A 16030-nucleotide genomic window follows, 5' to 3' on the forward strand; every position below is an offset into this window, starting at 1 on the left:
TATATCTTAACAAATTTACTAACAGATACCACAGTTGAAAGAAAGAAGAGAAATTGAGAGGGAATTGGTTATAAAGTAGAGAGTGGTTAAAATAATTAAACAAAGGGAAAATAATAAATATTGGGTAAGCAAATCAAGTAGCGAGTCTTGCTCAGCTTGAATTAGTTGTAGTGTAAAATATGAGTAAAAGATACTCTTTTCATTTGACCATTTTTGGCACACTCAGAAGAAAATATATGAATTTAAAAACCTAGTGATTTTTACCTTGATAAGTAAAATCAGGGATAAATACCAAAAAAGGGCAAGCACTAATACTTAGTTTTTTTTTTTTCATTTAAACTGTATGCTAACATTTATGATTATTTAAAAATGCTAATATAAACTAAAAACAACCTATTGTATAGTACAGGGAAATCTATTAAATATTCTTTAGTAACCTATATGGGAAAAAAGAATGTATATGTATGACTGATTCACTTTGCTGTATACATGAAACTAATACAACATTGAAGGTCAACTATATATACCCCAATAAAATTAAAAAAAAGAACATTATGGAAAGGTTGTGCTAATTCTAGTGAAAATGCTGGCATGAAAGAATGTCAGAGTGATTTGAATGTCCATATCATACTGACAATAATAAAGTCATGATAAAACTACAAAAGATGTAATAATTGCATTTTATGACAGTTGACTTTATAAAAAAATAAGAAGAATCCCCAAAATGTGGTTTGAAATATGTTTTTTTAATTTTTAAAATTTTATTGAAGTATAGTTTATTTACAATATTTTGATAATTTCTGCTATAAAACAGATCCAGTTATACATATACACACATCTTTTTTTTTTTAAGATTCTTTTCACATATATTATTTGCAGAATATTGGGTAGAGTTCCCCATGCTATACAACAGGTACCCATTGGCCAGTTATTCCATATGCCACAGCGTGCATATGCCAACCCCAAACCCCTAGTCCTTCCCTCCCTGCTACCTGTCCCCTTTGGCAACTATAAATTCGTTTGTTTTCAAAGTCTGTTGGTCTGTTTCTGTCCTGAAAATAAGTACATTTGTATCCTTTCTTTTTTTTAGATTCCTCGTATGTTATATTATATGATGGTTGTCTTTTTAATAGCTGACTAGTATGATAATCTCTAAATCCGCCCATGTTGCTGCAAAGCATTTTATTTATTTATTTATTTATTTATTTATTTATTTATTTATTTATTTTGCTTTTTAGGACCACATATGTGGCATATGGAAGTTCCCAGGCTAGGGATCAAATTGGAGCTGGCCACAGCTACAGTCACAGAATTTCAAGATCTGAGCCATATCTGCAAGCTACACAACAGCTCATAGCAATGCTGGACCACTGAGCAAAGCCAGGGATATAACCCACATCCTCAAGGATACTAGTCAGGTTTGTTACCACTGAGCCACAGTCAGAATTCCTGTTGTGGACTTTTTGATGATGACCATCTGGCTTGTGTAAGGTAATTTTGATTTGCATTTCTCTAATAACTAGGGATGTTGAACATTTTTTCCTGTGTTTTTTGGCCATCTATATGTCTTCTTTGTAGAAATGTCTGTTTAGATCTTCTGCCCATTTTTTTTGGATTGTTTCTTTTTTTGATATTGAGCTATATGAGTGATTTTTAAATTTTGGAGATTAATTCCTTGTCAGTTGCTAATTTGCAAAGATTTTCTCCCATTCTGTGGGTTGTCTTTTTGTTTTGTTTATGGTTTCCTTTGCTGTGGAAAAACTTTTAAATTTAATTAGGTTCCATTTATTATTGTTTTTATTTTTATTACTCTAGAAAGTAGATCTAGGAAGATATTGCTGTGATTTATGTCAGAGAGAGTTCTATGTTTTGCTCTAAGAGTTTTATAGTATCCGATATATCTAGGTCCTTAATCCATTTTGAGTTTGTTTTTGTGTATGGTGTTAGAGAATGTTCTAATTTCATTCTTTTATATGTAGCTGTCAGTTTTTATCAGCACCACTTACTAAAGAGGCCATCTTTTTTCTGTTGTGTAGTCTTGCCTCCTTTGTAGTAGATTAGTTGACCATAGGTATGTGAGTTTCTTTCTGGGCTTTTTATCCTGTTCCATCAATCTATATTTCTGTTTTTGTGCCAGTACTGTACTGTTTTTATGATTGTAGCTTTGTAGTATAGTCTAAATTCAGGATACCTGATTCCTCCAGCTCCGTTTTTCTTTCTCAGGATTGCTTTGGCTATTTGGGGTCTTTTCTGTTTCCATACAGATTTTTTTTTTTGTCTTTTTGTCTTTTTAGGGCTGCACCTGTGGCATATGGAGTTTCCCAGGCTAGGGGTCTTATCAGAGCTGTGGCTGCCAGCCTATGCTAGAGCTACAGCAATGCCAGATCCGAGCCTCATCTGAGAACTACACCACAGCTCATGGCAATGCCAGATCCTTAACCCACTGAACGAGGCCAGGGATTAAACCTGCAACCTCATGGTTCCTACTTGGATTCATTTCCACTGTGCCACGACAGGAACTCCTGTGGCCATATAAATTTTAAAAAATTTTGTTATAGTTCCGTAAAAAATTCCATTGATAATTTCATAGGGATTATGTTGAGTCTGTAGATTGCTTTGGGTAGCATAATCATTTGACAACACTGAATCTTCCAGTCTAAGAGCATGGTATATTTAAACAATAAAAAAGGGCAAACACACTTACTTAGTTTTTTTTTAATTAGTTGAGATTGCATACTAGCATTTGTGACTTTTTAAAAAATAATAAACTACCAAGAATCTACTATATAGCACAGGGAAATCTACTCAATATTCTGTAATAAACTATGTGGGGAAAAAGAATGCATATCTGTAACTGATTCACTTTGCTGTATACCCAAAATGAATACAACAGTGTAAATCAACTGTACTCCAATATTTTATTTTCAAGAAAATAAAGAACATTATGGAAAAGTTGTGTTAATTCCAGTGAGGCTGTTGACATTAAAGATTGTCAAAGTGATTTGAATATCCATATCATACCAACAATAATAAAGTCATGATAAAACTACAATAATAGTAATAGTTGAATTTTACGACAATTGACTCTAAAGTATAACAAAATAAGAAGAATCACCAAAATATGGTTCAAAAATGTGTTTTAATATGTATATTATAATTTACTTTATTTATTTATTTACTTACTTACTTATTTGTCTTTTTAGGACTTACTTATTTGTCTTTTTAGGGCTGCGCCCCCTGCATATGGAGTTTCCCAGGCTAGGGGTCGAATCTGAGCTGTAGCCACTGGCCTACACTACAGCCACAGCAATGCGGGATCTGAGCTGTGTCTGCAACCCATACCACAGTTTGGGCCAACACCAGATCCCCAAACCACTGAGTGAGGCCAGGGATCAAACCTGTGTGCTCATTGATACTAGTCAGATTCATTTCCACTCAGCCATCTATCCTTTTATCAACTAATGTATTTGATTAATAGATTAATACCCAATTTCCTAGCTATGCTTAGCTGAAATGAGAACAGCTAAGGTACCTATTGGAAAATATCTGTGTCAAGACTCCTGACTTTTTACAACTCTTAAAAATTTTGATTATTTTATAGTAAAGGGACCAATGGAATTATCATCTATGGTATTAATTTTTTTATTGTTTCAGAATAAATGTAGCACATTGACCATATCAAAATCATGGACACAGTAGCTATCGTAACATAGCTAAGTTATATCTCCCAAGGAGATTTTGCAAAGACAGGACTGATATCAGGTCCAAATGAAACTATTCATTTTAAGTTTATTGGATTATACATCTTGAAGCTTTAAGTAGATGTATAGATTAAAGTATCTATAAATCAAACCATGGACACCTTTTAATAGCACTGTGGGAGTTCCCATTGTGGCTCAGTTGGTTAAGAACCTGATGTTGTCTCTGTGAGGATGCAGGTTCTATCCCTGGCCTCACTCAGTGAGTTAAAGATTTGACATTGTTACAAGTTCCAATTCAATCCCTGGCTCAGGAACTTCTATATGCCACAGGTATGTCTGTCAAAAGAAGAAAAAAAAGTAGTAGTGTTGTTTTTCAACTTTCTCATTTTTACGTAGTTTTACGTAGTTTTTTGTTTATTTGTTTTTTTATCTTTTTAGGCCCACACCTATGGCATATGGAGGTTCCCAGGCTAGGGGTTGAATGAAAGCTGTAGCCACTGGCTTACGCCACAGTTCACGGCAACGCCAGATCCTTAACCTGTGCCCTCATGGATGCTAATCAGATTCATTTCCACTGAACCATGATGGGAACTCCTACTTAGAGACTTTTAAAATGTGAGCTCTAATATATATTTTTTAAATCAACAATGTGTTTAATAATTCTACAGGCTTTGATATTAGACTTAAAAAAATAATCTGTGATATTATTGTTTACATCATTATATTTTAAAAGTTGTCATAATCTATAAACACCTTACCTCCTTGTATCATTCCTGTTCCTATTTTTCCATAGCCTTCTAGGTAGCCCAGTCTTTCTCACTCTTCCTTTTATACTTGCCACACCTTCCTTGGTATTCCATTACTACACAAACACCAATCCAGGCCTCCCCCATGTATGTCTTTGTTCTTTCTCTGAATTGAAGAGATTAATACCTTATCTTTCATGGAGGTCAATGAGATTGTAAAGGATTTCCAATGTCTAGTTAATTACCTCTGTTTTTAACTTTCACAATCACTTTCTCTATGTTTATATCATTTTTTCTAAAGTCTTTTATCAGACACGTATGGTCAATTCATATATTTTGAATTTAATCATCTGAAATATTTTAATTAAAATCAATATTATGTTTTCTCTTAGAGAATCTTTAAGGTATTAATATGAGAAAGAGAAAATACAGTATTTATAGGTGATGAATTATACATATCCAATTTGATTTCTATTTTACATTAAACATGAGAGCAGGATAATAATATGCCTATACACAGTTTATTACTACAAACAAAGTAATAATTATACTGCTAAAATTCTGGGATTTAGTTTCCTTTTCTTACACTTATTTCTTATTTCTTGATTGAAGTGAAGTTCTGAAAATACTGATGTTAAATAATGAGTGTATTCAATTGGATTGTTTTATTCTCCTTCCTCCTATTTTTCATTTTATTCACCTTAGTTATATGAGTTCTTATTTAAGTATTTTATTTTCTACAAAATGAATAATTGTCTTTGGACAGTTTTGCTCAGTTGTGAGTAGATATCTAGTTAAATATCCCTTTAGAAATTATTTTTTTATTATTAAAGTATGGTTGATTTACAATGTTGTGCCAATTTCAGGTGTATAGCAAAGTGGCTACGTCATATGTATACATACATATATATGTCTGTGTATGTGTGTATATATATATACATGTATTATACACACCATATATATATACACACACACACACATAAACACACATAAACACACATACCTTTTCTTATATTATCTTCCATCACAGCCTATTCCAAGAGATTGGATATAGTTCCCTGTGCTACAGAGTAGGATCTCATTTCTTACCCTTTTTTTTTTTTTCCAGGGCCTCACCTGCAGCATATGGAGGTTTCCAGGTTAGGGGTAGATTCGGAGCTCTAGCTGCCAGCCTACACCACAGCCACAGCAAAACGCGGGATCCGAGCCGTGTCTGCGACTTACACCACAGCTCATGGCAACGCCTGATCCCTAAGCCACTGAGTGAGCCCAGGGATCGAACCTGCGTCCTCATGGATGCCAGTTAGATTCATTAACCACTGAGGTATGATGGGAACTCCTTATCCATTCTAAATGTAATAGTTTTCATCTGCTAACCCCAAATTCCCAGGCCATCCCATTCTTCCCCTCCTCCTTGGCAACCACAAGTCTGTTATCTTTAGGAATTCTTAATAGCTATACTTAACTGTAGTAAACTTGAAAAACTAATTTCTGGGTAATGAACTAATAGCTTCATTATTTATTTAACATTTTAAATAATCACTTTTTTTTTTTAAGACAAAAGACCCAGAGCTTCACCTTTTTCTGAATGATTATACTTCAGTCTTCACTGTCACACAGACTGGAATCACTCGCTACCTCACCTTGCTTCAACCTGTGGACAGGGAAGAACAGCAAACTTACACCTTTTCGGTAAAGACATTTTGTGTGCATGTGTGTGTGTGTATGCAAGAGAAAGAGATTTCTGTTTAAAACTGTAAAGCTCAATTATTTGAAAAGAAAAATGCAATTTTCTTAAGTAAAAACATAGAGATATAAGTAATAAAAAATTCTTCATGTTTATTTCTCTTTTTTCTGTTTGTAAGTTTGTTGTTTGTCTAGTTTTGTTAGTATTTTTTTTCCAACAGAATAAAAACAAATTTGAGATGGAAACAAGAAAATGGAAATCTCATTCTTCACCATAGACTCATAACTGACTTAAATTGAGATATTGTAAATTGGAATCAACAAAGTAAAGAATTATTTTCTAACATTTATTTACTTGTTTATTCATCTATTTTCAATTTTGTCCTAGTGTTAGGCCAGTGGTTCTCACTGGGGATGATACCTGCACCCAACACCATCCCCATCCTGCCCTTCCCCAGGCCATTTTGCAATATCTGGATATGTTCTTGGTTGTTACTCTGATGAAGATGTGCTTTCGGCATCTGGTGGGTAGATACCGAAGATGCTGCTAAACCTCTTATGATACACAGGATGGTCCATCACAACAAAAATTCCTAGGTTAGGTTAACCAAACACACACACATACACACACACACACATGCAGGCACACACAGATTATTAAAGCTGTGATTGTAAATACTTCTCATGATATAGAAACACACATACGTGTGTGTGTGTGTGTATGTATTAGGGTTGAGAGTTAAATAGAGGAAGCTATATTTATTATCCAAATTTATGAGCTGTATTTTATTCAAACATAAGAGAAATATGAGCTGATAGAAAAGTGCAGGTATGGAACTTGGATAGTAGTTCTCTGGAGAAGCTTACACAGCAGACTCATAGCATCCAGAAAATCTGAAGTCCACAGTTAAAACTTTGATACAGAGTGGATTTCAGAAGTGATTCAGAACAAGGATAGTAGTGTTATAGCCCTGATTTTTGTGAGACCTTCTTTAAAAGTTAATAATACAATTAAGATATGCTATTAACTAATGCCAATGAATCCTTTAAAAATTGTGTTTTTTTGAATTATTCAAAAATGGTATTACATATTTAGGGCACCTACTTTCTTGAGCATGTTGGCTATAAAAGCAACTATTGCACTGTACACAAAATATGTAAAAATGGAAAATATTTTCCTATTAATTTTTTAAAGTTTAAAGAGTAGTTAAGATTTAGCAATGTTATTGGCCTAGTTTAAGCCTCTAGGACATTTTGTGTATTTGCTTATTTAAAATGCGCTTGGAACTTAATACATTAAAAATAAAGCAGAATCTTCTACAATTGCTTCTTAGCACATTAGAATACTTTGATTATATGTGCTATTATAGTTTTATTGCTTCCTTTTAGCAAAAAGCATTTCAGTATCCTTTTAAAACTGTAAATTACACATGAGAAACTTCTTAAATTGTAGGAGTGAATTCTGTACTGCTTATGTTTGCATAACTTTTCTATTAAATGTATTTTTCTACCCCTAAAGATAACAGCATTTGATGGTGTGCAAGAAAGTGAGCCAGTTATCGTTAATATTCGGGTGATGGATGCAAATGATAACACTCCAACGTTCCCTGAAATATCCTATGATGTCTATGTTTATACAGATATGAACCCTGGAGATAGTGTTATACAGGTAACTAAGCATATAATATGAATATATGTTCAAAACAGTTATTTCCATGGGCATTACCCAACGCATTGGTTAAGAAATTGCTTAAGAAATAAAAATGAATTTCAGACTTATTGTGTGGCATAATTTAGCTTAAAAAGCTTTAAATTTACGTTTACTTTTCAAATGAAAGTACGTTTAAATAGAATTAACTAGATGCACATATAGCTGTTTGACGTTCTTCTACTTGACTTTTAAAATTTTAATATATTGAACATATTTAATTAATAAAATGAATATATTTAATATACCGAAATTTCAAGTATAAGACATGTAATTTATTATTATTTTTTTGTCGTTGTTGTTATTGTTGTTGTTGTTGCTATTTCTTGGGCCGCTCCCGCGGCATATGGAGGTTCCCAGGCTAGGGGTTGAATCGGAGCTGTAGCCACCGGCCTACGCCAGAGCCACAGCAACGCGGGATCCGAGCTGCGTCTGCAACCTACACCACAGCTCACGGCAACGCCGGATCGTTAACCCACTGAGCAAGGGCAGGGACCAAACCCGCAACCTCGTGGTTCCTAGTCGGATTCGTTAACCACTGAGCCACGACGGGAACTCCAAGACATGTAATTTAAAACTTCAAATTATTTTGAACTCTCGTAGAAATGGGTTAAATTTCCCTTGGTGATAAATACAATGGACTGCATAAATAAATTGATGGATAATACTATTAGACATTGATTTCTTGGACATAAAATGGAATCATTACAGTAGGAAAAATTAAGGTTAGACAATTAATGATATATTTGAACACACAGAAATCTGGCAGAATCTTTGTCCTCAATTTTCCTTATTTTTAAAATTATGCTTATTACATTTAAATAAAGTACAGTTTATCTCAAAATATTTTTTTTGTATTCTGAATATAAATCATAAAGAAGTAATAATTTTCTTCTTTGAAGATATTTAGATATCTGGAAAATAGTTGACTCCAGCACTTTCCAAACTGGCTGTATATAACAATTATCTAGGGAGCTATTCAGAAATATAGATGAGCAAGATGCCCTTCAGGCATCTTGGATCTGAAGCTCTATAGATCATACTTAGGTAATCAATTAAAAAAATAAAGCAAAAGGTTTCAATTGTCCAGTCATTGAAAATATAAACAGTAAGACCACTGTTTATATTTTCCTTTACATTACGGAATCAGACTTAATAATTTGAAATTACTCTCAAGCCAGGAAAGCCATAATTTTATATGCCTTTTAGAGTATTGGGATGGCTCCAAATTATTGCAAAATTTTATGCCTAGTATATAGCATATAATGTATATACTATGTAACAGTATATTTTATATTGAATATAATCTATTGTATAATAGCACATTATATAATGAGTACTAATAAATTTATATATCTATATATTTCGCTATAAAATAAATAGTTCAGAGTAGTAAGGAAGCAGTCCAAATGCCTCCGCAGTGTACTTCAGTCTTCATGTTATGGTAGCTCTTCTCTCCAGCTTCATCTTTGACCCTCTATTCCTGCATGTATGTTTCAGTCCTACTAAACTGCTACTTCCAGCTACCTGAATAATGTGCCTTGCTCTTTCCTATTTTTTTCCAATTATCTCCTTTTTCTTGATCTCTTTCCCTTCTATATATAGCTTTATTACTTTCTCTTATTCTTTATATTTTTTTTTTCTGAAGAAGAAGCATACCATATTAGTTTTCAGTAAATAACCCTAGCAATTCTTCCTTAATAGTTACTGTTTTGATACCCACCAATAACACAGTAGTTTGCAGCCAGGATACCGTGATAGAGTGGTGTGTCCTCATCAGTATGAAATGTATGCGAAAAAATAGTAAATATCTCATGACCTTTGTATACCACCTTAAGTTAACCAAGATCATTTTTTATCTGATATTTTACAAGGCTAACTCATTTTTGTCCTACAGGACCCAACTCAAAATGTCACCTCCTCAAAGAAAAGTTTCCTAACAGCTTAATGTCAATAGCCTCCCAGCACACACAAACATATACACCCCAGTCACACATTCCTTCTCTATAACTTACTTTCTCTCATCACTTTCATAGTTGCTATGACCAATTTCTTTTCTTCTTGTCCCTACCCCAAACTAAAATCTGCCATAGTGACTATCTGTCTTGTTCGCGACTGTAATGCTAGCACATGCCAGACATATTAACCATGTAGTAAATATTCAAAAGATGATTATTACTTATTTTGCATGATATAGTTGTCAATAAAAAGTAGAAATTATTGAGTGCTGTCCCTCATTTATCTATTGGATTAAGATATGCTTTCTTCAGTGCTATAGAAAGGGGTGACTTCATAGACTGAACACTAGAAATTCACCTTAAAATGCATCTCATGTTACTGTACTTTGCTATATATGTGGTAGTGAAGAAAAGATCTCAAACAGCCACCATACATTTTATTCATGTGTTGGTTATGGCAGTTGTCACATTTATGACATCATCCCATTTCCCCTCTTGAGGAAAGAACTATAATTTGTTAATTTCTGTATCCATCGTCTCTGCATCCATGGTGCCTAGCATATAGTAGATGCCTAATATAGTAGACGCTTAATAAATGAGGATGAAAGAAAGGAAGGAAGGCCTGCAGATAAGTGGATCTGAATGAATAGGAAAGTGTAAAGTGTATTGGCCTTTATTTCCAGTCAATTAATGGACCTAGAGATCTACATTTATCTTTCCTGAGACATTTTTTCATAGGGAGTAAAATTACAGCTTAATGCAGATAAAGGAATGACATGTTATTGTCATGTTCTTATTTAATTAGATATGATTTTCATCTCTATAATAACATAATTGGGAAAAAAGTAAGTTTATATAGAAAAACAGTCAGCAGGGAACTTGAAAGTGTAACTAAGAAAACGATAGCAATTAGGTGGTAGAACCGTATCTCAAAAATGTTTGCCTTGGGGAATCAGAAGCTTGTTTCTGACATTTGCAGGCTACAAAAGTTAATTTCCCTTATGTTTTTCTTTATAAAACACATTTAGCCTTGCCTTTAAAGATTCATATTTAATATATTCCCTGGACTATGCAGATTATGAAAATAGACTGTTGTTTGTGACTATAAGCCTCTAATTTTTTAAATTATTTAAATGCCAAGAAGCAAAGCTTTATAATAGTATTTTTAATGCTATTCCTGGTATGTGGTAAAAGGGTGGTGTGGCTATAAAACATTCTCCAAGGACCTAGAAATCAAAGAAAATGTATATCCCATTGAGAGAAGAATTTTAAAACAGAGCAAAATGATTCAGAACTGTGATTTGCAACTGCCTGTTAAGGGTCATAAAATGGGTTCTCATTCTCCTTTCACCCATAACCCTTCTATCACTGACTTTCCTCATTAAGCCAACAGAAGATCAATTTATTTCTTCTTTGGTTAGTAATTTTTCATCAGGAAGAGTGAAAGTGTGAGAAACAAAGGGAGATGTGAACATCCTCCAGCAAAAAGAACCCTGGATAACAGATTTTAAGTAGTGTAACTAGATCATTTTCAGTGTAGCCATGAGACTTTCTTGGCCTGATATAAGTATGCAATTTTTTGAGTTCACTGTCTTCTTATTATGAGGTAGGTATCCTTGCCAACATCATGAATAGATTAGCTATAAAAATGTGAGTGTCCAGGTCCGTGTTAAAAGTTTTCACTCATAAACTGGTCTTTTGGCTTGATCTATATCTATTACTTGATTATTGTACAAAGGAACAGGATGATTCTGACATGTATGGTTCATGAAATACACTTAAGGGAGTGCTGCCATAAAACAGCATCAGTCTCTTTCACAACTGGAAATTTAGTGTGATCAGATTATTAGTACTTCTTGTGTTTAGAGAAAAATTGCTGGCATGAGTATGATTCTTTTCTTCAGTTCATACAGCATATTTCATTCTGCACAAAAGAAAATTTTGCACACCATCAGTGAAATCTTAAAGGTTGATACTAATGAATATCATGCTCTCTTGTGTTAAGGTCTCTTTTCACACACTGATAGTTTTCTTGAAAAACCAATTGTTCTATATTAAAGATATGTATTTTGCTATATAATATTAATATTTTAAAGATGTAGAGTTTAATATCTGTAGTTAGCTATCCAGTCCGAATTACATAGATGCTATTCCTAAAGTTTTATAATTCTCCTAAATCAAGGTTATCAATCCTATCTGAGTATTAGAATTCTGCTTGGGAAATTTTTAAAAATATTAATGCCTAGACTATAACCCAAGATGTTTTTATTTAAATTATCTGGCAACACAGAGTAGAGTCACCTGGAGATATTTTATTGAATAAAACAAAGCAGCTCTAATAGGCAGCCAATTGTGAGAAAAAAACTGCCTCGAACCTTAACAATGTTATGTACCCTCTATAGAATCTTAATTCATTGAGAGGAACCTGGGCTTTGTTATGACTGAGCTTACCCAGTTGATAAACTTAGAGAAAATATTAATGCTATCAATATACTGATCATAAACAGCTGTATTGTGAATTATTATACACAGATTATTTTTCATATTGGATTTATATTACTTTTTAATAGTCATCCCTCTTCCCTAATATATTTAGAAACACAGCTTTTCCAAGAAAATGAGTTTGTAATGCAATTTAATTAATTAATTAATTAATTAATTAATTTTTGTCTTTTGTCCTTTTAGGGCCTCACCCATGGCATATGGAGGTTCCTGGGCTAGGAGTCTAATTGGAGCTATTGCAGCCGGCCTACACCAGAGTCATGGCAATGACAGATCCAAGCCATGTCTGCAACCTACACCACAGTACCCAGCAACGCCAGATCCCTAACCCACTGAGCGAGGCCAGGGATTGAACCCACAACCTCATGGCTCCTAGTCAGATTCATTTCTGCTGCTCCATGACAGGGAACTCCTAAATTAATTTATTTTTATATTCACCTAGCATGTTTTTAGGTTGTCATAGTTAAAGTGGTCCATGATTTAATTTCAATAATTAATTCCTAAATGCTTTCATTTTTTATGAAGCATTTGTTTAATTGTATATAATTGTTTTTAAAATCATGTACGTAGTGCAATTTTAATTTTGACAATATTTTTTCTCATTACTACAGTTCTTTTTATTGTCAGTGTACTAGATAGTTGACTTGAAATTTGATAATGCTCTAGAAGAAACAAAAGTATGCAATATGTTTTATACTTTTTTCTTTCCTCTATGTCACCAAAACATTTTAGTATTTTTTTACCTTGTTGCTCCAAAGAAAGTTTTTCCCTCCCAGCTCCTTCTCATAGTAATTTATGTTACAATGCCAAAGCATATTCATTGGGTAAAAGAAAAATACTTAGGTATTGAGAAGTTTCAAAGACAGGTTATCTTGGAAAAAAATAATATTTCAAATAGATAGAGGAGGAGGGATTTCTAAGCCTAGTAAGCATGTTTATTTGATTAGGCAAAGAAACAAATGAAAACAACACAGGGCAGGTCCTACTATATATAATATATACAAACACATGTTATGTATTTCCTAGACAAATTATAATTTAATATATATAGATTTGTATATATTTAATACAAAACAAGATGCTCTGAAAAATACACAGAATGAATAAGACACTATCATAACCCTTAAAGAGGTTAATATATTTTGTAAGAGATAATCCTTATTCACAGTGAAATAATCAGAATATATCAGAAACCACTATTGGATTGTTATATGAGGTGAAAGATAATAAAATAATACAAGAATTCATCAAAAACTGAGTAGGGAAGGATATCTCTTAGGACTTAAATAGTTGGGAAGGTATGTTGCAAATTAGAACTTCATAAACTTATTTGGGTGTTTAGTACTTACATAGGCAGGTGAAGAGGATGGATGGTATTGGAGATGAGGTAATTTGATCAAAGGCATGGTAATTTAATGAGACATTAAGGTTACCAATTTGACTGCTTTGGAGAGGGGAGGAACTGAATGATAAAAATTTTGATTTTCTTTTATTAAGTCAGGTATTCCTTGGCCTTCTCAACTTTTCTGTACTTTTATGTTGCCTTTTTATCCTTATCTAGTAGTACTTCTGTTAAAGATAGTTTTCTTCACTGTCTCCTCTTCTAGACCTCAAGCTATTTGGCAGAAATTAGGCTGTTCGTATCTTCTACACTCTGCATTTTCAGAGATGAGTGTCTGGCACAAAATAAGGTGTGGATAAATGTATCAGTTTATACATCAATTAATTAAAGAAGGAATACCCAGCCTAGCAAGGTCACTTAGATTTGGCGCTATAAACAATATAAGATTCCTTGAGGAAGTATTTAAGGCTGGATCCTTCAACTGATGGGTTAATGCTTGGGATTTGGGAATTGTTTGAAAACATACTTTGAGGATATTTTTAACTGAGGTAATGGAGATAGAAGTTGGGTGTGAGAGAATGCAATAGCATTAAAGAATTTAAAGTTCTAGTTTTAAGTTTTAGAGTTTGAGTAATGAAATTCAATGAACCTCTGCAAAAGGTTCATGAAGTTGCCAAAGAAAAGAAACAAGCCTCCCAGATTCTCAAGCAATATAGAGGAACACTTTAAGTTTTGTTGTTATTGCTTTGTTCTTTGGCTCTTTAGCTGGAAGAGGATTGCCTAGATGAGAGATCCCTCTCCAGTAGCGATCCTTTTAATAGTCCCTAAAAAGTTAATGTTGATGATATTATTAAGAGTGTTGATACCTCTTCCTGCATTATGTACCTGAAAGATACATTCTCCAACCAGCTCCTCTACTGAGGTGTCTACCATCTTAGTTTTTCCAGGATATGCTAAGCAGAAAAGAGATAACCAATAGTCTAGTATGCTTTTTAGCTTCAAAGCATCACTGGTTCATACTAAGGCTCCAGAGAACATAAATCTAGAGGTGACTAAATTATGTATTGCTCAATTTGCTTGACCACTAGGAGCAGTCTTGGGTTCAGACTGACCTCCACCCTTGAGAGATTCGATAGACCTCTCCTAGAGCCAAGTTATTTAGCTATAAGTAAAGATACAGGATTGGCAATAACATAACCTTTATGGCAATAGCATGTTGGAAATCTTGTAACATCTATGTAAAAAACTTCTAAATGTCTTCTAAATCATCTTTATTCAAGCTGTATATGGCTATGTGTTAGAATGTAAGTGACATCTTGCTATAGTTTAGAGTGTCTGTAGTTCCCACAAACATACCCCTCTGACTTGTACTTCCAGGAGATCAAAAACAACTCTTAAATACACCAGATTCCAATAAAATCATTGAATCAGTAAGTCATTTCTGAGTGAGGTTTATACAACTTTTCCCAAAGTAATTATGAAGTATGGTAGTCAGTAGTTTAGTGATATGATAGTTCATTCATGTATCACTTCATCATATGAAACATAACTATAAATGCATAAGCTATTGCTGGCAATCACAAATATCAGCTTAGATCAAAGTTAAGATTTCTCTCAAGGCTTCAGATGGAGTAATACAATAAACATGGCCAAATAACAAGATTCAAGTGATACATTCCAACCTAATATCCTGGCATGTCATCAAGGATACATTGACTCTAAATAATCCCAAGGGACCCCAGGTATATCTTGTACCTTGGCTTCATGTAAGAGCCAAATTTGGGGTCCCTCTCTGGCATTGGCCATGATTAAACATCACATATGAAAGGAGCAGAAAGGGGGATTATACCTTAGTTCTGAAAAGTTCTCTCAGAGAAAAATATGAAAGCATCCTTTCTTGAAATTTTATGTACTCTCCACCTGTATTCTACGGTTTCACCTCGCTTTCTATTTATTACTTTTCTTAATACAGACTCAGCCTCCCATGGTGGTATTTGCTGATTACTTTCCATTCATTAGGCTGATGTTTACTCCCTTTTGTCCATTGCCAAAAAGGAGTAGGCTTAAAAAGGTGGCATGGAGTGGCATGAAGTAGACAATCAATTACCTGAGAATGGAGGAGGATATTAAGGTTTAAAAAAGAAACAAATAGCCAAATAGCCTAAAATCTGAAAAGTACATAGGAAGGGAGGAGAAATGGAGGAAAATGAATCAAATAATAATACAATAGCTGAACAATCAGAAAAATTCTGGCCAGCCTAAATGGTATCTTATTAATGAAAGGCGAAATGGATAAAGATGGCCAAAGAACACACATGTGGCTAAAATTTTCTTTGTAATTTTTGAGAGCATTATTGAGCTATAATTAATGTCCCAAAATACTTCCT

The 16030-nt window shown here is 33.6% G+C and overlaps 1 protein-coding gene across 7 annotated transcripts in view; it reads left to right on the forward strand.

Annotated features, from left to right (window-relative positions):
• Positions 1–16030, forward strand: part of PCDH15 (protocadherin related 15) — a 734454-nt gene that overhangs the window by 433257 nt on the left and 285167 nt on the right. For all 7 annotated transcript variants that reach the window (XM_047760762.1, XM_047760764.1, XM_047760769.1 and 4 more), the window contains 2 exons: positions 6005–6139; positions 7653–7802. In XM_047760762.1, the coding sequence (XP_047616718.1) occupies positions 6005–6139; positions 7653–7802 (285 nt within the window). The remainder of the gene's footprint in view (positions 1–6004; positions 6140–7652; positions 7803–16030) is intronic.

The sequence above is a fragment of the Phacochoerus africanus genome, chromosome 15 (genome assembly GCF_016906955.1).
Source record: "Phacochoerus africanus isolate WHEZ1 chromosome 15, ROS_Pafr_v1, whole genome shotgun sequence".
NCBI classification, from domain to species: Eukaryota; Metazoa; Chordata; class Mammalia; order Artiodactyla; family Suidae; genus Phacochoerus; species Phacochoerus africanus.